Source organism: Embiotoca jacksoni, unplaced genomic scaffold, assembly GCF_022577435.1.
Source record: "Embiotoca jacksoni isolate LCO1_2020_lvr unplaced genomic scaffold, fEmbJac1.0.p SCAF_4, whole genome shotgun sequence".
Taxonomy (NCBI): domain Eukaryota; kingdom Metazoa; phylum Chordata; class Actinopteri; family Embiotocidae; genus Embiotoca; species Embiotoca jacksoni.
In genome coordinates, this window is record NW_027185392.1 from 3875001 (window position 1) to 3898179 (window position 23179).

At 41.0% G+C, this 23179-nt stretch overlaps 2 protein-coding genes across 5 annotated transcripts in view; one reads left to right on the forward strand and one right to left on the reverse strand.

Moving 5' to 3' along the window:
• micu3a (mitochondrial calcium uptake family, member 3a) overlaps nucleotides 1–13070 on the reverse strand; it is a 27708-nt gene extending 14638 nt beyond the window's left edge. For 2 of the 4 annotated variants that reach the window (XM_069166624.1, XM_069166622.1), the window contains exons 1-7: nucleotides 12701–13070; nucleotides 9209–9356; nucleotides 7788–7819; nucleotides 6665–6743; nucleotides 4132–4179; nucleotides 3000–3082; nucleotides 1112–1183 (exon numbers count right to left, since the gene is read on the reverse strand). In XM_069166624.1, the coding sequence (XP_069022725.1) occupies nucleotides 1112–1183; nucleotides 3000–3082; nucleotides 4132–4179; nucleotides 6665–6743; nucleotides 7788–7819; nucleotides 9209–9356; nucleotides 12701–12967 (729 nt within the window). In that variant the 5' untranslated portion in view covers nucleotides 12968–13070. The remainder of the gene's footprint in view (nucleotides 1–1111; nucleotides 1184–2999; nucleotides 3083–4131; nucleotides 4180–6664; nucleotides 6744–7787; nucleotides 7820–9208; nucleotides 9357–12700) is intronic. The other 2 variants (XM_069166623.1, XM_069166621.1) reach the window with 2 other exon arrangements.
• A 4336-nt stretch (nucleotides 13071–17406) lies between these two features.
• On the forward strand, nucleotides 17407–20452 carry LOC138208997 (fibroblast growth factor 20-like). The gene is made up of 3 exons (XM_069167296.1): nucleotides 17407–17965; nucleotides 18911–19014; nucleotides 19172–20452. Exons 1-3 carry the CDS (start codon nucleotides 17632–17634, stop codon nucleotides 19415–19417), a joined length of 684 nt encoding a protein of 227 aa, XP_069023397.1. The 5' UTR covers nucleotides 17407–17631; the 3' UTR covers nucleotides 19418–20452.
• Nucleotides 20453–23179: the final 2727 nt, after the last annotated feature.

The following is a 23179-nucleotide window of genomic DNA, read 5'->3' on the forward strand; positions in this document are numbered from 1 at the left end:
GATAGATCTGTAACACACCAAGTGGCTTCAGTTGTTAGTGTGATGACTTCATGATGTTGATATTTTAGTAGATAAAGACTTTAAAAGTGAGTATTAATGTGATTGTAAGTCTTCATTTTAACCAAAGCGTCATTTTGTTTGATCTCTTACCTGCCAGTCAATAACCGCCAATTACTGCTAAATATATATTAGAAATATTCACGTTTTTAGATGGGCAGGTAACAAAGGCAAACATTTTTGCAAAGCAGCCCCTAAATTTGAGACTAAGATACTGTATGTAATGAGCAGAACATTTTGCTGTTAAAAAAATAAAATAATATCTCTGGTGGTCAAAGTATGTTATGGTTTCACTGTTTGTAAATAACCTCAAGCATATCTCGAGGCTACTGAAATGTCTTTTCACCTATTGGCCAAAATATATGCCAGCACCAATAAATCTGAAGTAAATCCGTATTGATCTGATTCTAAATGTTGGCTTGATGGATTAGTAAATGCAGTTATGGGCATAGAACAGATAGCAGACACATGCAGTGTAGTAAAACAAGTTGGCTCGTGATGTTTCAAAACTTAAAATCATAGACGTGCTGAGAGAGACACAATTTTTTAAGAGTGTATCAAATATACCAAGAACACAGGAAGGATCCTGTCACAGTAAAAACAGAGGAGATACCACAGAGTCAAAAACAGTTTCTATGAGGGAGCATGCATGTTTAGTTAAATACAGATAATAAATAACTTGGATGATGATGTGTCATTTTCAACACATCCACATGTACCCTTTGTCACAACACTCATCTCACCTTTTCAGTAACCTTAACAAAGTGGCGAGAGGTGTTGTGGCACGTTACACTCATGGATGTGTTCAAATGGCATTTTAAAGGGAAATATAATTTTTACTTTTTACTGTTATATTAAGCTCCATAAAACCAGGATGTTTTGGATTTTTCAATCACATGTTTACCCCTCTGATGAGAGCCGCATTATCGACGTCCATGTCCACATAGACTTCCCATTGTTGCTTCACTGTTGGCTGTGCTAAGCTTAATCAGCAGTGCAAAGAATAGCATCCATCCTCAAGCCCACATACACCCTCGTCCTCCAACTTTCTTACCAACTGCGCAGACTTCTCAGCATCCCCTTTCCTTCCTTTCTTCTCATTTTTCTTCCGGAAGATCTCCTGAAGCTGTAACGAGAGAAAGGATGAGGATGTCATTGACAATTCAAAGCCAGATCTAAAGCGCTGTTAGAAGCTTAAATGCTCACATGTACAAACATCCACTGAGTTCACGAGGTCATTCACTCTTTCATGCAGGTCTATGATGTGATTCAGGTTATGGTCTTTTGGCAACATGATTAAGAGTGTTGGTTTTCTGGTGTGACTTCAGAAGTGATTTATGTTCACAGATATTAAAGGACAAATCAATGCCGAATCCAATATTGCAGAAAACTGCAGCCGTGGGGTGATGCAAAGTATCAACTGTTTTTATATTTTATAGCGTTAATTATAATTCAATTTTTATTACTAATTACAAATAATAGGGAAAATTGTTACCTAATGCCATAAATCAAACACAGCAATCAATTTCATGGGGAACATCTTAGGAGTTGTGATGATAACAACAGAGAGTGAGTTTTTATGTGGTTTATTTAAATAACATATTCCCTTTATCTGACTAACATTCTCACTTGTAAGGAAAACAGAAAAAGCAGCCAAACCCTCAATGTGGGAAATTTTTTTTCCTGCTCCACACCTGCCTGCTCCCCCAGGATTTTTAACCATTACCACGCCTTGCTGCTGATGTGCCGTCCCACTCCCACCAGCCGCTGAGATTCTGATCCCTTCCTGCCTGCAGCAGTGTTTCAGTTATAAATCTGTCAGTCTCATCCCACAGGGGAAAGAAACACATGTGTAGCCCTCAAGAAATGCTACAGTTAGGCTGCTCAGCTGCTTAATAAGACACGTTTAGAAGACGCAAACTCCAAATCAGTGTTTTCAAATGCTTTAAAACTGAAAAAAAAAAAGAAGAAAATCCTAACTTTTCTGCCGTTATATTTGGAGTCGTGATATCCATACGATTTAAGGCCATCTTAATATAGTTTTACATCCCTTTAGAGATCTGCTATGAACAGGCTGTTTTGTGTCTTTGTTTTTTAAGGTGCATTGATGTTATGACCCTCTCTTTTGATAGGCTGAATTTTTCCAAGTGGCAAATGCCCAGGCAAACCAAAGGTTTTCTTGGGTCTTGTAGCTTGCTAGCTCTACGACGGACTGACTCTTTGGTATTTTCTTCCAGATTTAAAGGTTGGACAGTGGGCCATGCTGAGGGCGGAAAAGTGACATGAGCGTAAGTTTGTGACATCACAAATTTACGGAACTTTAAACGGCACCGTTTCTGTATTTGGGCTCCAACTACTGACCAACTTCACGTTGTCACATTATTCATATAGAACCTGAATGTGCTTTATCAAAAAAAAAAAAGGAATGGAAATTTTAATTCATGCAATATGGGACCTTTAAGGCAGTAGTAGTAGACGAAATAGATGAAAAATATTCTATACAGTATATACCGTCGAACAAGTCAAACATCAGAGCTACAAATTATTGGTGTTCATAAAACAAATTTGGGCTAAGGAAAGCAATTTTAACATTACTAACATTAAAATGTGACTGTACATGATACATTCATATTTAGTAGCCGTCCTTTCATATTTCCAACTTCTAAATATCACCCTGGGCTTTCCCTGAGACGATGACAGTGACTCTTCCACACAATTAAGTCTGGTGGGTTTCGTGTTTGTCACCAACAAACTCACATAAATGCAATTTTCAAGTGGAAGCTTTTGTGTTACGTCCTTTTACAATCACAGATAATCACTTCACACTGACTTTCAGTATATGCATTAACCTACACGACACTTCTCTATTGTGGTAGGAGAAAAAAGCGATGTTAATATTGACGTGTAAATTCAGAGGGCTTTTCTCAGTATCAGCGACTCACCACCAAGAACTCCCTCTTGTCCACCATCTGGTTGCCGTCTGCATCAAACATATTGAAAGCAATCTTAAAGCCAGCATGAGGCTCTGGAGAACAGAGAAGAGAACACACACAGGGTGAGTGTGTGCGTGTGTTTGTTAAAGGCAATTTTAAATCCGTACACAGCGAGCGATAAAGTGGCGTGTAGCGTGGATAGGAAGGAGAAGGGGTGAGAGAGTAAACGTTTATGGACTCCACGAGTTAACATTTCAAGTTTTAGATACCTTTTTCTCAGTTGTCAAACTCAGCTTCTGATCTACAAAATCAGACAAATCTTTGGACCACAATGTAAATATATATATATATATATATATATATATATATATATAAAAAAAATTAAAAATACAACAAATATATTTGCTGCAGATTTGCTTGATTGAGGCCAAACAAGATGGCATAGTTGTAAAATGAGTATCATTTATCTTTCACTTTTTAAAGATTGTACTATGTAAAGAAACTTGATCATTATTTTTATTTACCTTCCCCCCTGACTTTGACAAATATGAATTAAATCGAATAAAACCTTTTCTGATTAAAGTCGTTCTTATTCCTTTTTTTTTAACTGAAAATATGTAAAACTTTTGTGTCAAATGTTGCTCATTGTGTGACAACATCATATGAGAAGGCAGCCACTTATTATGACATTGAACATTTTCACTGTTTCATTTCTGTGATTTTTGCAGAGGAGAAAATTAATATCTCCTCTGTAAAAAAAAAAAAAAATCCAGAAATGTGAGGAGAAGTGAGACGAGCTATTAAGATATTAAGATTTAAAGGTGTACAGGAAAATACTTATCACTGTAAATAGCTAGCCTCTCATTTATGCCATGTTTAGGTTTTGAAAAGGTTATAAGCTAAACTATATTTTTTCTTCTGTCTCTCTCATTTTCTGTCTTTCCCTGAGATGGAAGGGGAAAACCACCAAATTTGTGACATAATTGTCAGGTTGTTTGTACCCGAGTAGAGCTGATATTACTTTCCGTGGCTAACACTATTCACCTACAACAAGAATAGAAAAATGCTGACAGAAAGTGAGAGAATGGTTTGATTATAAGGTTAAGTGAAAGGAGGATGAGTAGAGACTGAATTGACTCACTTGTCAGGATGCAGAGCAGGAACAGGTACTCTGTGTATGAGATGATGCCTGGTAATAAGATCAAGACAAAGGGAGTTAAAGAAAAGGTCACATTCAACACACACACGCGCGCGCGCACACACACACACACACGCACACACACACACACACACACACACACAATGTTTACAGATGTTCAAAGACCGTGGGCCTCCTGAGCCTCACACACAGACACTAACACACATAATCCCTCCTTTCATGAAGATAGCATCTTAAAATGTGTCTTCTCCAAGCCGAGCTGCCAACAGCCATTTGGCCACACACCGTTTCTTTTTCGACACCCAGAGTGTCCAAAGAAAAGACACCGGCTTATGTGTGCAGGTCTATGTGTCTGTGTTTGGATAAGCAAGTGAAAAATGTTTTAGGAAGCCATCCTTTCTTGCCTCAGGCACATTTAGGAATCTTTGTAGCTCCATCTAAGCTCTCTCTCCCTCTTTTTCGCTTTCTGTCTGATCGTTCAGATAGTTCAGGGTGACTCGCTTGAGTGTTACGGGAGACTGCTTTCCCATTTATGTGTATGTATGCATGTGTGTGTGTGACGGTGAACATGACACCCGTCAGAGCCAGTGTGAGCCTTGTGTTTTGCTGATGCTTGACTGCTTTGTGTAGAGGAGCTGGTTTGGAACTGAATTCTTTTTTTTTCTCCGTGTAGCCTGAGCTCTGCAAAGACCAGAATATACACTCTGAAGCCACTCAGGTTTCTGCAATACAGTCTCCATGTTTACACTGCCATACTTTCAGTGATACAATACTGAATAAAAAGGTGGGTAAAGAAAACACCCTTTTCTCATTCAAATGAATTGAATTACATATTTATTTAGATTTTATGTCAGCCTAAGAGTGTGCTGATCCGGATTTTAACCAGTGACCCGAGGATGCCTGTGAATACAGTCCTCTTCCCAGTTTGGTAAGGTATGGGACAGTGAATCAACCGGCATGGATCACTGTATCCATCCTTATGCAGTTCTAGCGGTGATAAATTCCCAGATCATCACTGTGCTGAATACAAAGAGTCTTTCTAAAACAAAGTAAAAACATTAGTGTGCTGGATTACTCAGTAAATCGCTGACATATTGCACAGTCCACTACACACACAAACACACACACTCACGCACACGCACACACACACACACACACACACACACACTCCTTTGTCTGACACACAGTGCTGTCATTCTCAGGAGAGGAGAGCGTGTTCTGATATCAGCACACAGACACACAAAGACTGGCGTTATACGAAAGCCAAATTATATACATGTGAATGAAGAAATGGGCGTTTTTCAGCTAATAAAAACAAATAGGTACATATGGAAGTATTACTGAATGCTGATGGTGTATGTGGGTGTTTGTGTATGTGAGTGTGGTTTTGGCAATGATCCAACAGCCACATCATTAGACATGCACTTTATAAGGTACAATAAGATTAAAGTATAATGTCTTCCTTTCCAAACTTACTCTCTTTGCTGTTTTACTCCTTGAGTTGCTCTTTTAACTATTACATTTCTGTCTATTTTGCCTGTTTGTCTTTTACATTCACCCCATCCATTTCTTACATTTCTCTACACCTCGCTAGATCTCCATTTTTGAATCTCATTATGTCTTCTTCTTTTGGAAGAAGGCCATCCTCCTGGACACTTATCCCAATACGGACTAAATCAAACACACACACACACACACACACACACACACACACACACACACACACACACACACACACACACAAGTTATCAGCTGAAGAATATATTTCTGTTGTTACGGTAGAGGAAGAGAGGGGATGCATCACACATGGTGTGCTATATTTAGCATCTCCCAGTGTGTGTCGGTGTAATTATCACTACGGGGACTCAGTCCCAGACTGTGATTCCTCTGTTACATACTGCTGAAGCAAATGCTTAATTAGGGTGAGCTTCTCTCCCTCTTTTTCTCTTTCTCCAGGAGAGGAGAGGAGAGGAGAGGAGAGGAGAGGAGAGGTTGTTTGGCTGTAAGGCGTAACAGCATGACATCAACTCCGGATTAGAGACACCTACAGTGACACACAAACTCAAGTACTATTAAATCACATATCGAGAAGTAATCTCTGGTAGACACACACACACACACACACACACACAAGCACAGAACTGAAAAGCTGATAAATAAACTTACATGTTGCGTATTCCTCTCATTACCAAGAAATTGAAACTGTAGAAATGATATAGCATATATGTATTAAGTACATTTATAAAGCTAATTAAACTCTAAGAGCTGAAAAGCCTCAAATCCCAGTCAACTCAAATTCAGTGACCTTGTTTTTTCAGTTTGATAATGAAGCCTAAAACAGGGTAAAGAGTCTTTAAGAGTGCATGTGTGTGCATTTGTATTAGTGAGTGCAAAAAAAAAATCAAAGTGGTTGTGCTCCAGTTTTCTGTGTGTATGTGTATGCGTGTGTGTGTGTGTGTGTGTGTGCGTGTGTGTGCGTGTGTGTGCGTGTGTGTGCGTGCGTGTGGTTTCCGACCTCTTTCTCTCAGGTTGCGGAACAGTTTGGAGGATCCTCTCCACACCGGGGGAGTGTCAGTCAGGATCTTCTCCAGCTCCTGACACAAGCACAAAAAACATACAGTAAAAGAGTAAGAGACACTGTAAAACACAGCACTTCCCCTTTAAAATTCAAGAGACAAACAGGAAATGAGAGAAGGTAGCATGCCCTGGAAATCATCAGAAAAGGCCTGAGAGGTAATTTATTCTGGCCTTGAAACTAAAAAAATATATATTTCATGTGCATTCAAGTGAAGAAAATCTGTGGTTTTAGCGGGATGTGATATTTCTTGTATCTCATACTATACTAGCATAAGCCAACTGCCAACTGCAGAGGGCAGTAATACGAATGCGTAGTGTCCACGAGACATGCTTTCTTCCTGATAAAGAGTTAGTGGAGGTAACAGAAGGAAGGCAGAAAAGAGAAAGACAGCTGATCGATCTAAACATTTATGTAAAAAAAAAAAAAAAAAAAAAAAAGGTTTCTGAATATTTTTTATCAAATAATTTGCAAATCTTTTCTGAGGGGGGAAATGGATTCAAAACCCTATGTTTGAGTTTGTACTGTGCAGCAAAAAAAAAAGTGCTCGTTGTGGCCACTAAAAGCATGTCATACACCCACCAGCCCACTAGAGGGTAGTGTGTTGGCCTCGTGGTGGCTTGAAAAACCACATGGTCAGGGTTGGGAAATAAAAACGCGTGGCTAGAGTTATGCACCAAAACTGTATAGCTTTAAAGACATCCTCCTTGTCTTCCTCGCGGGGTGAAAGTCCACAACTTGTGCCACTTGCTTACTTTAAAGGACATCACCGCCTTCGTAAAAATGACGCCAGTCACATTTGTCATTTGGACCTCCGACACGTGACCTGACTTACGAGAAGTGGGTCTCCTTTAAATACTGCTCTGCAATACATGCACAATCTGCAATACATGCACATGCAGAAACTTTATAATTACGGAAAGAAACTGCTCAACAATTCTAGCAAAACAGGATTGAAACTTAGCAGTGTATACAAAAGCCTGTAACAGATGTAACATGCAACAGATGTCTGACTGCAACATGGAGGAGCAGCAGAAAGAAGGATTTAGAGTGTGTCTCCCACCTGTTTGGTCAGGGACCTCCAGGGCCTCTTGTCTGCCAGGGAACGAGACAAAAGAGGAGAGAAGAAGAAGGGAAAGAGGAGAAGAGAGTTTGGGTGGGCTCGATCAGATAGCATCTGTATGATCTAGAAATGGGTCTTAATGTGCCTGGTACAGTCACAACACACACACACACACACACACACACACACACACACACACACACACACACACACACACACACACACACACACACCGTATATATACTCATCACAGGCCCATTTGTATCGTCTAAAGTGCCCCGTGCTTGTCTTTGTAGTATGTGGAATGTCCCCGTAAAAGCACATGCTACTTTTGTTCAGTTTTTATACAACAAAGTTCATCTAATTCAACTTCAAAGGGGGCATTAGAGGATGTCGGCTGCCGAGAGGGCATGCGCGGCTGTATCGTATGTCAGCGAGCCAAGCCTAGATGTAAACACACACGTGCAGGTGCACAGTTTGCACGCAATTCAATCATACGTCAACTGAAGAGAGAAAAAGTAGTTGTTTTTGTTTGTGACAACCTCAAAGTGTGATGACATTTTTAGGCCAGCAGTCACAAGGGAAAACGTTAAGTTGATTGTGTAGTTTACATATTAACTGGGTTAGAGAAAGAGGGAACATGAGAGATGAGAGCAAATGGAATGTGTGTGTGTGCGTCTGTGTGTGTGTGTGTGTGCCTGACTAACATTAACCTCAGACTAAACAATAGCGGTAAAGCCATCTGCTTTGAGGCTGGCTGGCCGGGACTAATCTGTTACGACTGGCCGTGGGCCGACAGAAACTGCAAAGATGTCTTTAAACCCAGAATTGTTATATCTGTCTGGAAAATCAAATTCAGATTAGAGATCAAAATCAATTAACTTAAAACACATCAGATTCAGCTTGTTATCAAATGAATGTCTAATCCAAATATAGACACTACAGTAACTGCATTCAATTCTTATGTTTGGAATCAACTACCACAAAACAGTCGTGAAAAATGATATTCTAAGATACTGAAAGAGCAAAATAAGGTCTGCACTGACAATTAAAGGAAAGAAGGAAGTGAGTTTACTGCGGGAAAAGGGAACTAAAAGCAGGTCAAGGTCAGATGCAAATGTTATATATATTAAATCAGTGCAATTAAATCTAAATACAATGCAGATATCAGCTACATGTTAATGTTACCCGACATAAATGCCTACATACATTGTCAAATTGAAAATGGAATTAAGATTTGACTCAAAGAAAGAATATAGTTGGAATCAACGTTCAATCTAAAAAAAAAAAAAAACATATTCCATACATATTAGAGAAAAGCTTTTGGGGGGCAGGTCGTACACAGTATATGCACACAAAACTCAGTCATTTTAGTTAGTTTTGAAGCCAACCGCGAAGGCTAATCTCTGTCTGATACATACTTCTGGGTTCACTCATGGTCACCGACTCGATGAAGTTCTGCGGGGTCATGTACAGCTGTCCGTCGTACTCCACAGAGCTGAACATGCGGAAACGATGCTCGTGGGAAGACATGTACACGTCTCCGTCCTCAAAGTCATAAGGACGTGCCTGAAGACACAAATCAAAAACACAAAAGAAATATATATGGTTACTTTGTGGCCTGATTGATGAACAAGATGAAATAAGCCATCGGTGAAGCCGTGAGCGAGAATCAGATCAAATTATTTGCAGTCTGGTTATTGCAATACTATTGGATTCATGTCATCGAGTGATGTGAAAAGTTTATGATAGAGAACAGGTGTGTGTCAAAATGTATTTCCATTATTTAACCGTCAAATTTGACTAAACACAGAAAACCGACAACTCCCCCACACTGACAGGTGATTCATTTTCCACAGCGGTCATCGTTTGAATGTGACTTCCACAGCTGTGACAGCTTTCTGTGCAGACAGCAGGATCTAAACTGTATGTGCCTCTTCACTCCTTTTGAACCTCCATAATGAGGAGATCCATCTATTCTTGGCATCAACTCTCTCCATTTAGCTCTCTGAGATTATAAATAGCATCAGCACCCCTGGCGCAGTGTATTAACCGGAGAACAGGGACACACACCAACACACACACACACACACACACAAATATTTTCTCACTACTTTATACTTTATTAGCATCTGTCTCTCTCGCTCTGTGAGGAGCGAGGGCTTCGACTTGATTAACTGCAGTGTAGGAGAGTTGCTACGCCAACAGATTGTGCCACACGAAGCTGTGTAATTAGCGGAGAGGTTTCCAAATTTAAACCCACTTGGCCGCGGGCCCCGGGGCACAGAGGTTCCTGCTCAGCTCAGCTAACGTGCTAATGAGCGCACAGAGTCATTCATAAAGCTTTGATGCTGCTTTCACCAAGGGGGCTTTGAAAGGCATGAATAGGAGATGAGTGCTTGGCTTCCTGGGAATGCACCGTAATCAAGTGTTAGAGCACAGACACCCGTGGCTCTGATTCACTAATGAATGAAGTGTACAAACTTCGACAAAGGCAGCTAAGTTCACCAGCTATATGCTGCACAACATGATGTAAAAAGTCATTTAAGCTCCTTGGAAAGAAATCATTTAATGACAGTGATTAAAAAGTACATGCAGTGTGGTTCACTGTGTTCTTGTGTAGTTGTCATGTATCCACAACAGAAACAGTTTCTCTTGCCTTGTCTGGTTTTCCTGACAGCTCAGCAGATGCTCCAGGTGTTTTCCCCTCAGGCAACCTCCTGTTTTCCCTTCACAGCTGCAGCTCTTTGACCCCTCTCCTCAGCTTTCTGAGTTCTTTCTTTTAAACTCTCCTGTGTTCCTTCCTGACATCCACTTTAGTTATTTCAGTTCAGTTAAATTACGCTACCATCCAGCCAGCAGAGGTCCATTTCAGACATAAACCAGTTCATGTATCTGACACGCCACAAAGATGTAACAGTCACATGATGTAAATATGTAATGTCCTCTGAATAGGATTATTCAAATCATAATAACCTCTCGAATTAACTCATTTTAAAATTTTACTCGTGATTTTTTTAATTTATTTTATTGTTCATCAATTTGTGGTAGAAATTAACTGTGATATTAAAAAATATCAAGCCGAATCCCACGGGAGGATATACATGAGCAATATATTGATTGAAAGCACTATTGGGCCCCAATTGGACTCTTGAGGTAGCCCACAGGTCAGAGGGGCTTAAAAGGAAAGGAAAGCAGTCACTCATGCCAACAGAAAAGGATCTATCGGTCAGATGGGATTTAAACCAGCTCAAAGAAGTGCCACGGATGCCGACACACTGCTCAGGATGGGAGATAAGACTCTCATCACAGACTCCCACATCAAGTAATACAAGGAGAGATGGCATCAGCAATGAGTAAAAGATCATTACAAATTTTAAACTGGCAGATTCAATGCTGTGAACTAAAACCAGATTGAAAAACCTCCGAGACAGCATTAATAATTACAAAAACTTAATTTGCGCAAAAACTGTTTTTTCTTAAAAAAAAAAAAAATCATGATGGAGATTGGTCTAAAATTTTCTAGATCTGTAGCGTCCAAGATTAGTCTTCTCTGTGAGAATACGCACTGTTGCATGTTTAAATTACCCTGAGATGGATAATTGTGACCATACATTACACCAAAAACTTGAACGAGACCAGAAGGGATGATGTCGAAGAATAACTTTGTGGTTTTTAAGTTGAACAACAATTTCAGTTCAAGCTGACGGGCAGACATGCTCAAACTGACCCAGCACAACTGACAGAGTGGGCAAAATGGAGGCATCACAGTTAACGAATAACTTAACGCGTGTAATCTTACGTCGTTATTTCAGAAAAGTGTCACACTGTGCAGAGGAGGACATACTTGAACATGAGGATTCTTGGACTCTGATGAAGATTTGCAATTAAGTTTCAATAGTATTTGTATCCCCACCTCCATTTTTTTGGACCCATTGTGACATTTGACAAGCTTATCTTGCTTAGTCTCCTTATTCCTACGCGTGGTAAAATCTTAATTGAAACAACGATGAACCGTAAATTCTGTGCAGCTAAAAAGTTAAACAATTTTGCAGCACAGTGTTGTTAAGCTTTCCTTTTATCTGTTTTATCTACGGAGAATTGTGATATTCTGACTCTCCTGCTGATGTTCATGTGCTGTTAGTGTGAATTACATTACTGACTTTGGGCTGCAGTCAAGATGAGAGATCGAGGCAGTGACACGGTGAAAAGAGAACTGTTTTTAACAATAATTTCTGCAAAATAATAAAATTACTACTGCGCAGATTCAAGGGTTTTAACTAATAATAAATCAATAAATAATCTTAGAAAATAGTGCATATTATTCTGTAGTAGGCCGTGCTGCATAATGAGTACCTTACTTTAAATTTAAGAACAAAAAGTGCATGTTGATGTTAATAATTCAAAACATTAATTTGTATTAGTAAGTTAAAACACTGACATCGACTGTGTGTGTAAGTTGTGAGCTGCCCCGCGTGACAGTAACGTCGTTAGATTGTGGTAATTTCAGCACCAGCGCGAGCGGAGAGCGCCATTCCTGCATCTGCGCGCGCAAATCGTCCCGCAGCCAAAACAGTGAGCGCACTGTTTCCACTGCTGGGAGCGAGTGACACACTTTACCCGCCCGAGAGAAAAAAAAAAAAAAAAAAAAAACATACACAAAAACTGCCAGCCACACCAAGGCTACAGAGCAGAAGTCGGCCTATCTGACAAGGTCTCTATTTGTGTCTAATCTCAGTTGAAAGAAATGTAATATTCCTCTCAGTCTGCCCCCCCCCCCCGCCACACCTCCCCAGTCCTCCACAACGAGGCCCCATGTGTCAACACTGGCACATTTTCGGAAAACAAACTACGTCCTCGCTACGTGCCAGTGAAGCCCAAACGGCTTTCAAGCTGCCGGTTGCAGTTATTACCTTCTCCTTGGCTTCAACGGTCGGGATGGACGGCAGCAGACCGTTGATGCTGAGCCTCCTCATCCTCATCCTCTTCCTGCCTCCGCCGCTCGTCATTTCGTTGTAGAAGTAAAGTGCCACGGCGCCACCCGTCGCGACGCACACACCGACGGCCAGACGTTTCCGTGTCCTTCCTCCGCTTGCCGTCTGACCGCCGACTAATTCGTTTCTCGCCGCCGACCAGATGTTAAGCTTGGCCAGGGCTGCCACTCTGCGAAAAACGGCCATTGCTACCGTCGATGCTGCTGCTGCTGCTGCTGCTGTGATTTTAACTTTGAGGGCAGCTCAAAACTATCGCGTTTCCCCGGTTTCATCGCGAGATGTGCGGCCACCGCTGTTGCCGGTGAGGCTGAGAGCGAAGTCCCGCACACTGAGCGGAGGATTTGATGCTTCGCCGAGTGAAAGTGAGCTATTAATTTGAACCGCAGTCAATTATAAACAAATGGAGCTGGGTGTAGTTGAATCTAAATCTATGTGATCTCATCCGGCAGTTAGGTTGTTTGAATAACATGCAGACTTAAAAAAAATAAATAAATAAACGTTTTAATAGCCGACACTAATATCCAGCGGATAGCTATATTAAAATTTTGCCTTCAAAGTGAGAAAACAACACCAACAATATACAAGTAAAACCTATCAACTTTGTAGGTCGTGTGGTGTTGTAGGCTATTTATTAATCAAACATGCCAAACAATGAGCCCCTATTTTAGGTATTTTACTTAACCTGCTATTGCAGAATATGTTGACAGGCTAGCAATATGAGTAAAATAGTTAAAAAATATAAAAGGTAAAATACTCTGATGTCTGAGTTATGACATTAGACTGTATTATTAAAATTTTAATATTACTGTGTAAGCTGCATATTCATGTTGTGTTGTTAAATGCTATTAAATTTCTAATTTAATTGGACCTATTTTCATAGGGGAAGACTGCAGGTCTCAGTCGACCCTTGCTGTGTTATTTTGCATTAATGTTGCACTTTGTGTGTACTTTAAAATTAATTGTGATATCAAATGGGATTAAATTGCTCCCATTTCCATGTTGTGCTGTTAAATGTAAAGTGGTGCTACAGTCATTATTTGTCTTAATCAAGTGATTGGCTGGTGCTCAGAGTCCCGCATGCAAATATCACATTTGGGAAAAATGCCTTTCAGTGTCTTAAAACTGGCAACGCACTTTAAAATTTAACACAGTTGTATCAGGTCAGTTTAAAACTATATGATCATGCTCTTTTGTTGCATGTTTGTCTACTTGTTTTTTATGTGTATTTATTCTGTTCTAAACTATAGTCTCAATATCATTGAAAATCAGAGCATAGGTTGAGAGAAAATCAGAGCATAGGTTGGTCATTGCAATGGTTTTTCAAGATTTAAATAAAGGTTGAATTAAAAAAAAATGAATAAATACTGTAGGTGCATGGTGAAAATAATTGTATCCTAATTTTAACAGGCTACTGTTGTGTAATTTAACTGCATCGTATTCTCTAAACGTATTAACCAAATAGTGAGTCAAATAACTTTTATCATCAATTTTCTCAAGTAGTCAAAACCATAAAATGGAACTACCTCTGAAATATCTTAAAAATGTATTAAAGTAAATATACCACTTCCCGAGAAACTGTCAGGCTCAGCGAGTGCTTTACAAACATGAAAAATACCCCCAAAAAGTTCAAAGCCAATCAGCAAAATAACATCTGTTACTATCACCCCAAATATATTTCGAGGCTATTTCCGGAAAGGAACATGAAAGACATCTCAGTTTACAGAGAGGAATTTATAACTGACCAATGACATCAACATTTGTAACTTTCTTCACTTTTCATCGAGGGTCAGTGGGGTGTCACATCTCCAGTGTGAAGTAAAGGTTGAAAGGAGCAAATGGAGAGCAGATATCAAACAAATATCAAAGATGAACTCTTAGATTCAGTCTCTACACGTAGGACTGAAGTTAACCTGATGGGGCTTTTCTGATTGACTTTGATGCTGAGAGAATAAAGGGAAGAGGTCTAACAGACAGGCCTGTCACCTGTTCACACATGAAGCACGATGGATCACTCTGCTGTTTGGTTGAAAACAGATCAAACGACGACTATCAAAACCTCCTGGTAGAAATAAACCATTTAAAAGGTTGAGTAATAAACCTTTACTTTGTTCTTTTGTTTTTCTATTTTGTTCACAACCAAAACTAGATGAATGATTCAAGGTGATTAATCTATTTCCATAACCGGTTGACTGATTGCATTAATATTTCATGTGAAATTACAACTTGTAAAAGATGTCGAATGTTAACAACTCTCTCATACAATTTAATATCCCTGACAAATTGCTGCACCAAATCCAACCTCATAACGAAACACAAAGCAGAATAAAGAGAAGAGGAGAAAAAGAACATTAGAACATCAAAGTTGAGAAATCTCAGATTCTGCATTTTCAGGGAAATTCAATTCTGATTAAATCATATAGTCTACATTTTTGATAGTGCCTTACTGCTTTAAGGACCCCTGGAGTTCCCCAGACCCCAGTTTGGAAACCACTTGCATTAATAACCTCTAGGCTACTTATTCAGTTATTCCATTATCCAGGCATTCGATTAGGGTGTGATTTCTTTGTGTGTGTGTATGTGTGGGTGGGGGTGGGGGTATAACCCTTGGGGCCTCCTCGCCATCATCATCACCACCACCCTCCTCCTACATGGTGGCTCCATGCTTGGCTTCCCTCTCTGCCCCAGTGTCACCAACAGAGCAGAAAACCGAAAGATTATAATTTAAAGCAAATCATGTGATCCTGGGAACTCTTCACTTGGGCCTATGTGAGGATGTGGCGTTATAACTGACGTCTTCATTGAGGCCAGATCGATATCCAATACATCAGGATCTGATCAGCCTGAGGGCGATACCGATCGATAAGGTCTCCTTTTAATAAAAAGTTATTTTTCGTGCTGGTCATAAATACTAATGAATCGAGGGAAAGAGGGAAAGCGAATGAGGCACGCCACACACATAGATTGCGCAAACCACACGCACACTCGTGACAAACTAGGCTACATGTAGCTGTAGGTCTGTAGACATACATCTAAAAAAAAAATATATATATATACCCTGTATCTTTCTATCATGTTGCAGAAATCGACACGAGGAGCCAACAAAATGACCCGCGCAGCGACCACACACGCTCGCGTGCGCCAACACCTCTGCACTTTCAACTCATTTATCAACGGGACTCCCAGGGGAGGGTGAAGCCGTGTGGGCGCGTGGGTTCGTGTGCACGAGCGTGTGTCTGCATGGCTGCCAAAATCAATGCCGTATAGGCTGGACCGTGGAACGCTGGGCCCCGGGTTCGGAAAAAACCACAGACTAAATCAACCACGTAAACTGCAGTTTGACCTCCACAGTAAAGTAACTCACATCTGAGTGTACGGTATGGATAAAGATGGATAAAGAAAAATAAAGAAAAAAAAAAAAGTGGGAAAAAAAACATGTTCTGTCAGTGCCACAAGTAATTAAAACAAAAGAAGCTTTATACCCTATTTGGAGAGACGTTATTGTGCTATCTTGTATTTTTAATTGGCATGCACGCGCTTTTATTGACTTACATGGTAAACAACGACTATAATCTAAGTCTCACGAATCTTGCATGTGGGTGACCAAATTCCACATGATCAATATGTGCTAGTTATGGTCATTAAAATTGAGTATGCTGTTATTTACTAAATTATTAACAGCTACTTATTCTTTTCTGAAGTCCTTCAAGTGTCAAGTCTCGGGGTATTTTCGAAGCTTACAGTTCAAACAGGTATATCCCCTTCTTCTGGTTGTTATTGCCCGATCCCCTTACAAGATCCCTGCGCTTTGAAGCCTCTGTGTCTTTGATTCGTCTTTTAAGACCACAATTAAGGATATATATGGGCTCCTGCGCTGTTCAAAGCATCGTGCAAAGATCAATGAAGGGATTGACAGTCAAGTGATGTCGTTTGCACAGGTGTGTGTGTGGGTGATGTGTAGGACTGTGTGTGTTTGTGTCTGTGCGGGCGCTGTAAACGTGCGGCTGGGTTACATAAAACGAGCAATAAATCAGACAGTCGAGTGCGAAAATTACGCAAACTGGGGCTTTCCTCTCGCTCTCTCGCTCTCTCGTCGCACCTGAGTCATTTGGAAATGGGGGCATGGAGTTGTAAAACGTTTAGGATAATGGAAATATCACTTTGAAGCTGTTTGACATACATACACTCCCTCTTGTCTATTTTACGCACAAATCGTCGCTGAGTTGCGCACTCCCCTGCGACTCTCACAAACACCCGCTCAGTTTAAACTGTTCTTACTGTTAAAGTGCCCAGGAATGGGAGGGGAAGTAGGGAGAAAATAAGCCTATTAAGCCTGTCATTATTTGCATAAAAAGGCAACGCGGTGAATATAAGGCAATGCCTTAGATGTGTAGTGAAGCGCACTGGTATCACCGCACTACATGCTGCTGCTGGAGGAGCTGTGGTGAACGGAGAGTACCGCAGAAATAAAAAAAAAAGGCTGTGTAGCAGGAGGGAGGGAGAGAAAGAGAGAGAGGAAAACCCTAATGTGCACCGGAGCAAAGGGGAGTATCCCGAGGTTGAAGAGGAGAGAGAGGGGGATAAATAGCAGAAGAGAGCAGAGGAAGGGACACGGGCTGCTGCAACCGGGGATACATCAGGATAACGCAGGAGTTTATTCTCAGTTAGATGACAATCTAATTAACGGTGCGTCAAAACAAGCACTCACTGGGGATTTTCGACCAACTTTTCTTTTTCTGCGCTTCACGGGCTGACCCTCGCTCGCTTGCTCACAGAGTGCCTCTCTGCTCATCACTGGGACCTCGACTTGGATCTCCTGAAGGCTGCAAACAGGATCGGGTGTCTTCTCTGTGATGGGGGCAGCGGCCGAGGTTGGGAGCTTCGCCAACGGATTTCTGGACAGCTTTGGTCCCGCGGGTGCCGCTCCGGCTCCCGTTGGCTCTCATTTTGTTCTCACCCCAGCCGGGGCGGTGGACTACAACTCCGTAAACGGAATGATGATGGGGGCGCACGGGCAGCAGCAGGAGCACCTGGTGTCCGCGGAGAGGCTGTCCAGGAGCCTGGCGGACCTCAGCCATCTGAAGGGCATCCTGAGGCGGCGGCAGCTTTACTGCAGGACCGGCTTCCACCTGGAGATCCATCCAGACGGCACCGTGCAGGGCACCAGGAAAGACCACAGCAGATTCGGTACGGACCCATTCACAGGAATGATGGTGATGATAGTAGTAGTGATAGTAGCTGGTAGTCTATTGCAAAATTTCTTGGCTCTATTGTATCCTTATGGTGGAGGCAGTAACACACACACACACGCACACACACACACTCACACACACAAATGTGAAATCGAGGGATGATCTTTGTTATACAGTTGATAACAGCTGAAATTAAATGTTAATTAAATGAGAGATGTGGGAGGTGGTTTCTATCTCACAATAGGGATCTCTCCCATCATGTGGAGTATGCACTTCATATAACCCATGTAATATCCATGCCACTCCAGTCAGACAAGCAACCAAATATTAATTGCAAGTGTAATCTCTACAGCTGCTTTAACACTAAACTGTCATCTACCACTAAAATTCCCAGTGAAACAGAATTTACTTTAAGATAAATGAGCTTTCCAGGTGCAACAAGAGTTACAATATTTTATGTTTGCACATTTCTATCACATTTCCTCCTTGAGATTTGATTGGAAGCTTTTACGCCACTTATATTCAGCTATTAAGATAAACAGCTGCAGCTTGCTGCAGATCAAAAGCAGACCACTTAGATTATTTTACTGCTGCAAGGTTGTAGCACTTCTGGTGCTCGATTCAATCCACTTGAGATTTGGATGCCTCCTCATGCCAGAGACCATTACAACCTTACTTGTCTGAGTCAGCTGGTGGAAATACAACACATAGACTTGGGTAATTTATTAATTGAGTGCAAATACATTTTAGTCTCAGAATTTATCCAGATATGCTTCATTTTGCTTTTATATTGCAAATACTTAATATTGTACAAGTAGCAGTGGAAATACCTTCATAAAGACTAAAGCCATATTATATCCGATATCTAAAATGTTTAAAGTCATCTTTATGTGTTATCAGATTATCTTATTAATGAGCATGATGTATTGTGTATGTGCAGGTATTCTGGAGTTCATCAGTCTCGCTGTGGGGCTGGTCAGCATCAGAGGAGTGGACAGTGGCCTTTACCTCGCCATGAACAGCAAAGGAGAACTGTACGGATCTGTAAGTATTCATGCCCGAACATACTTCGAACATACACACACCACAGATTTCAGTATGCTTCCCTGTGACTGATATGTTCACCTGCAGCCAGCAGGTGGCACATTTTGCACCATAAAACTCATATTTCTTCTCTGTCTACTCGTTTTTCTTTCTGCAGGAGAAGCTGTCAGCCGAATGTGTTTTCAGGGAGCAATTTGAAGAAAACTGGTACAACACGTACTCCTCAAACATCTACCGGCACGGAGAGAGGGGTGCGTTTTATTTTGTTGCTCTGAACAAAGATGGGTCGTCCCGGGATGGAATGAGATCGAGGCGGCATCAGAGGTTCACTCACTTCCTACCGAGGCCTGTGGATCCAGATAGAGTTCCAGACCTGTACAGAGACATACTCGGCCAGAGCTGAGACTGAAGGGAATGTCAAAGCTGGTCTGAGCTGAGAAACACAATCAAGTGCACCTAAAGTCTTCCCCTTCTTGAGGGAGATGGAAGATCCTGTCAATATGGACAAATCAGGATCACAAAAAGTGCACCAAATCAACACTCCCCTCCGCTGGCATGGAGGAAGGAAAGAATCAGACCGGTCAGGGAGTTTGACTGAACAGCACCAGGGATCTTCTGTGGAAAACGTGAAGACCCCACGACGGACAGAAACTACCTGGGCCCCAAATATTGCCCCTTTATTGGCCTATGCAAAGGCCCTGGTGGCCAAACAGATGATCTTCAGATTTTATTTAAGTTTCCACTCATGAAATCCAAGAAGTTGCTGGTCCAGACTGCATGTTCTAAAAGACAAAGGTGTGGACTTGATAGTTGAGATTAACCACTGGCTGCGAGTAGCTTTTTACTACTGTGGCTACCGAGTCTTGTCAATCCCACTGTTTTCATTAGGTTGTTTTTTTATTTCATTCAAACATAACTGTGGCTGCTAAGTAAATGATTAATTAAAATGCATAATCCACCATACAATGTGGCTGGTTTACATAAAAAAAAAAAAAAATAAATAAAAAAAAAGGTATTATCATGCACTGGAAAGCAGCCAGATTTGTTCTGGAAACAGGTCTTAGAGCTGAAGGGAATCACCTGTATCGGACTGACATGGATGAATTCCTTATGAAACTAGTCCAAAGACAGATGCTGCTCAGAAGATGTGACTTTGCTGCAAAGTGCATGACAAAGAAGAGGAACAGGTGCAGTGGAGTTTCATAATGACTTCTTCTGTGGTGTCCTGTGGCGGAATACTGTTTGTTCTGTTGGAACTCGTTCTGGAAACCTGTGAAGGAATTCTGCTGTTGTCCGACTGGCTGCCGTCAAACGACGAGCATGGGACCGACAAGGACACCTTTACACACGACAGATTTTATTCTTATTTATGATTGTTTGTTTTCTAGGACATACAGTATATTTATTTCATATATTTATTTATTTTGAGAATATATTTTTACAGGTATGAGATAAAATAATAAAAAAAGATCTAAAACAAGAGATTTTTCTTATTTATTATGTCATCATACCATGAACTGCTTATTTCTGTTCTTCGTGGGATTGAAGGAGGTTTTGTCATCTGACAGATGAACTGTTAAATGGCGTTTCGACTCTGATCAGTCATACGGATGAGTGATGAAACGATGTCTTTCAAATCAATGGCCCAGCTCCGTATTATTGTCTTGAGTCCATTTATCATGTGGCGATATTGATAACTTGATCTGCATGTTCAGAAAAAAATTTCAGTTCAAAAAATTCCCACAATGCAACATAAATAACCCCAAATGTTGTTGCCCACACCGAGGCCCAACCTAAACCTACTGAGGTGATATCACAACATCATCTCAGACTTGACACATCTCCTCCAGAGCCACACATAATAAAATGTTTGATACAAAATGAATAGTACGCCCTTAAACTTATAACTATCTTTGACATGTAATACCACCAGTGTGCCCCTTTAATATACTGGACAGTATGCATCTAGGAAGTCCACTTAAAAAAAAACCCAGAGAAAAACCATTTCACATCTTATTTGTATTTGAATTTACCCACATTTAAAGTTAAGCTTATCGGTGAGCTGGAAGATGGAGAGAGAGAAGAGAGACTGGCAGGACGAGTGCTGCGCTACACTCTTTTATCCTTTTCCTCATCATCCCTTCAGCTCTCTTCAACCTCGTATCTTGTGAGAGTAATCCTTTGTTCTTGTCACAACTGAGACTGAATTGGCCAGATGTTACTTTGTCACTGGTGAAAGAGAAACAGTGCTGGAGTTAAAAAATTATGTAACACAAGGGGCTCCGTGGAAGTCTGATGGAGGTCTACCACATGACTTCAACATCCACGGTTCAGCTGCCGGCCAGTCGAAATCTTATCGTGTAACGACTCCTCTAATCTTCCCCAGTGTCTGCATCAGTACTAAAAAAATATTGTTATGTATTTTCAATAATAAAATGATGTCACAAGACAGACAAGTATGACGAAGTATGACAAAACAATGTCACCTCAAGGACAACACTGTATATTTGCTGTTGTGGAGCTTTCGATAACACGACACAGTCTTCCTGAGCAAACTGAGTTTTCCCTATTTGCAGTGATACTGTAGATGTTTAAATTTCATCTTTCTCTTGAGTATATAATGACATCTTCACCATGTTTGCTTGAGATTAAAAGTTCCCTCTGGACTTTTGAAGCATCGGTTGACAAAACATGCTCACCAAATTCCAATTCGCGGCTTTTTCAATTGTATGATGATAATTTTATGATAACAGGAAAATCAAACATCTACAAGTGCCAGGTCTCTCGACCCATCCACCGCAAAGAAATTATCTAATAGCTTAGCAACCGTAACTAGGCGCTGGAGGCGGGGAAAGCTTTGGATTTCTCCACATGCGGAAGTGATGTGCATGGGATTGTAGTACGAGCTATCATCGGCATACAAAGAGTTTGGAGTCTTTTTTGAACACCAGTTCTGTTAAATTAGCCAATACAACGGTTGGCTGTCGTCCTCAAAGCCTTTCGCCTTATAATGCTGAGCTGTCAGATTTGAACTCAACTGTATACAGGGGCTAAAAAAAAAAACATGCTGTTCCTGGTGAAGATGCCCACTTTATGCCCAATAAGTTAGTTTCACTCTTTTTTGTCTTTTGCCATCAAGTTCAGATTTAATTCTCTTTTCAAACATCTCGTGGAGCTACCAATGATTAGTAACTTAGCTAAAGGTCCCTGGCTAAAACTGAGAAGCCGGTTTTTGCCTTCATCTGTCTGAGCATCAAGGAGCCAGTATGTACAAAACTACAAACAATTCCACTTACATAACATTAAGGAAAACCTCTGTATGCTGATGAAGATCCTGCGGTATGATCAAAAGCCGAAGAACAGCCATTAAATGGTCTTTGGGGTGAGATTGTTTTATCACTCTGTGTGTTCCTGTGCATTTGCAAGTATAAGTCAAGTGAATTCAGTTTGAGGTAATACTTTGACAGTAAAGTGAAACTGGAGTAAGCATAATTTAGTTACCAAAGCTCCGTAACTTGTCAATCTTTAGAATTAGGTTAACGCACCTTAAACCCTCTTTGCACAAGACTAGAATTACCTGAGGATCACGTGTGATTTAAGGATTTTCCACCCCACGTAATGTGTGGTAACTTTAAATCTACTTTGCGCTGGCTAAGTGCTCTGATAGGCTCTAAGGGGTTATCCGAGTCCTGAACACTTTAACCTCCTGCTGTGACACCCACGGGACCCCCGTGTGCCGGGGTGGGAATCAAAAGGTTGACTGATCTCGCACAACACTGACAGAGAGCTCAGTGCTGCCTGTCAGCCATCAACATCTGTGTGACGCTGGGGGGAAACACCATCACTGTCTGCGTTGTCTCACATTGTTTTACGTGTCCAGCTGCACTTCACATCAAGGAGATGTTATAGGTTGGTGCCAGCATGCTGGCTCGTCAGCTTGGCAACATGTTTCAGATAAGATTACGGACTGCTTCGGTTCGTATGTGCTCGAGTTATACAGGCAGGCGCGCGGCTGCATTGTGTCTAGTTAGGACGTGGTTCAGTGCGTATATAATCCCCTGATGGGGGTATACAGTGTTGGATGAGAGGGAGAAGACATCAGACAAACAGAGCCTGAGTACCAGCATACAGACACAAACTGAGAGTGCATGTCAGACACAGCAAG